At 36.2% G+C, this 2,980-nt stretch overlaps 1 protein-coding gene across 2 annotated transcripts in view; it reads right to left on the bottom strand.

The window, feature by feature from the left end:
• Positions 1 to 1,514: 1,514 nt before the first annotated feature.
• Positions 1,515 to 2,980, bottom strand: part of LOC106941687 (uncharacterized) — a 29,722-nt gene continuing 28,256 nt past the window's right edge. For both annotated transcript variants that reach the window (XM_015024780.1, XM_015024779.1), the window contains one exon: positions 1,515 to 2,832. In XM_015024780.1, the coding sequence (XP_014880266.1) occupies positions 2,804 to 2,832 (29 nt within the window). In that variant the 3' untranslated portion in view covers positions 1,515 to 2,803. The remainder of the gene's footprint in view (positions 2,833 to 2,980) is intronic.

Consider the following 2,980-nt stretch of genomic DNA (forward strand, 5'->3'; position numbering starts at 1 on the left):
TCTGTCACGAGAGGACCCAAATTTGGGTCCTCTCGTGACAGACAGGTTAAAGAGAGTCAAGAAAACGATCCATCTTTGAACCCTCTCTTTAATAAAGAGAGTACTGTAGAGTTCAAAAGTTTAGCAGGAAACCCTCTCATTATGAAGGATAAACTTTTTGTATCCAGCGAACATTGATGAACCCAGACTTGTTGTGCCAAAAGAATACCGTTCAGTTATTCTGCATTTGGCTCACACTGTACCATGGTCAGGGCACCTAGGACAGGCAAAGACATATAATCGTGCTGCTCAACATTTTTATTGGCCAGGATTATATAAAGATGTGGTTGGATTCTGCAAAACGTGTCATAACTGTCAATTAGTAGCCCCCACTAAAGTTTTAGACCGTGCCCAGTTGCAGACATTACCAATAATGACTGTTCCTTATGAGAGAATCACCATGGATATCATAGGTCCTTTACCTAAGAGCAGTAATGGCCATAAATATGCATTAGTCATCTGTGATTATGCAACCAGATATCCAGATGTTTATTCATTATGTTCTCTGCAGGTCAAACACATTGTCCGGTGTTTAGTAGACCTTTTCTCCAGAGTTGGTATCCCAAAGGAGATTCTGGCAGATCAAGGTACCAATTTCATGTCACAAGTGATGAAAAGTCTTTATGATCATCTGGGTGTAAAAGGTATTCGTACTCTATACCATCCAGAAACCGACGGTTTGGTAGAACAATTTAATGGCACAATAAAGCAAATATTGAGAAAGTTTAATGATGATACTGGCAAAAACTGGGATAAATGGTAGCCTTTTCTTTTGTTTGCATACAGAGAAGTACCATAAGCTTCAACTGGTTTTTCTCCTTTTGAGTTGCTTCATGAGAGACAGGTTAGAGGCCCTTTGGACATGCTGAAGGAGAACTGGGCGTCTGGATCCAGTGAAGCGGCTTCGCCAACAACAAACATCATCTCCTACGTACTGCAAATGAGTGAAATGTTTGTTCCCTTGTGGACGTGTCGTTGTAGTGGCCATCTTGGAACCCTGCAGAGAAGGAGACCTGCCTCAAACCTGGCTCTTTTATGGAGGGAGCAGTGATAGCTGGAGTTTGATTAGCTGGGGGTAAATTGAGAAGGCGGGGATAACCAGCATACAGGTGGCCTGCCTGCTGTAACAGAGACTGTCTGATGGGAAAGCTGGCATTTTGAACAGTGCTATGAAGCTCGAGGCCTAATATACCAGCTTTGATTTTTTTTTTTCCTTCCACACCACACCTCTGTGTAAAAGTATTTCACAGAGATCCGCAGTAGTTGGAAATGCATCCATTAATAAATGACTTAATACATAAAAATCTTCAGTTTTACCAGAAAACCGACCAAAAAAATCTCTCTTAAGCAGTAGCCAAAGCGGTCACTCTTGGAAAAGTTTTAACAGGAAAAGAAAGGCAAAATGAAAAAGGTCAAATCACTCCTTCCACACGAGAATCAACTAGGAAATAACTTATCAGCATGAATACCGTTTCTGGTTTTTAACATTTCATAGCAATTTATCAGCAACTTTATTGAGTTCTCATTTGGTACATTGTCTCAATTCTTTTTTTTTTTTTTAGAAACAGGATTATAATCACAAAATTAAAACATAAATCCATCTCATGTTTTATTCACTTTAAGAGTTAACTTTTTTCCAAAAATTGTTGGAGGGATTCAGACCTGACAAAAATAAGGACAAATAAAAACATCAGCTGTAAGTTCTGTAAAGCTGCTTTTCTGAAAGCTAATTAATATCTGGACATAATAAGAAATGATTCAGTTGTAAAAAACATGGCTGCTTCAGTTATTCTGTAAAAGTGTTGACAAATCAACAATGTTTCAAGTAATTTAACTTATATCTCCCAGAGTTTGTACAGTCAAGTTTGTTTTTCTGACCTTAGTGGTTCTAAATCTGTGAATCAAATTTCAGAAAAACATTTCCCAGATTTATGCTCAAATCCAGCCTTAAATTCAAACACTTGTAGAACAAGTTCTTTTTGTTGTTTTTTTTACAGTACCCATCTGAAATACACAAATTAGTTCAAGCTTTACAAACAATACGCATGTTCTCGACTCAAGACAAAAAGAAATAATTCCTGAACCACATCAAAACATGACATTTTGGACCGGTTACATTTCTGTATAGTTTCACACAAACATAGCAAATATAAAATAAAACACTAATAGACATACAATCGAAACAGATGTAGAAAAATAAACCACAGTTCAGAAAAACAGATCTTGGTTAAAAAAAAAAAGATATGTACAGGACAGGAAGAATACGAGTATAAAAACCTCTAATTTACAAATAAAAAAAATCCACAATTCAGTCTGTAAATCTTAAAACAGACTCACAGATCTGTTCTAATGCCTGGTTGTTTTCACTAAGTATTTCACAAGGTTTCACCTTAAACTGAAACATATTTTATACAATGAACTGTTCATGATTTGTGCAGTTCCATGACTACAGCACCTACATTTTCGTTTGTTATGGGCTACACAATTAGCTACCAAACCTCTCAATGACCTCTGCGTCATTCATAAACATAGTTACTCAAAGACGTCATCATTAGTCTGTACTTTTTATAGAAAACAAAGGCGCACATCTGAATTTATTTACATGTAGATTTAAAAATGTTACTGTTTCATGTGTTGGAAACAAAAAGGGAAAAGTTTTAAGTTTGGTCCGAAGGGTCGACGTTGCTTCATTGCACACCTGAGCTTCTTGTTGCGTTCATTTGATGAAGCAACAGCTATTTCAGTTTTTGAACACATTTCTTCTTTACTTATCAGCTTGGTTGTCCATCATACCTAAAAACAGACAAAAAAACACATAAATGTGATTCAGTTCAACCTTAAAAAAGTATTTATGTCTTTTTCTTTTTTTTTTTGTTCCTATAAAGTAGTATAGACTATAGCTTCAATAGTCTGATGAATACTCCACAAATTCTTTACGCAA

This window comes from Poecilia latipinna, unplaced genomic scaffold (genome assembly GCF_001443285.1).
Source record: "Poecilia latipinna isolate Pla-1442-1.1 unplaced genomic scaffold, P_latipinna-1.0 Scaffold3805, whole genome shotgun sequence".
Lineage (NCBI taxonomy): Eukaryota > Metazoa > Chordata > Actinopteri > Cyprinodontiformes > Poeciliidae > Poecilia > Poecilia latipinna.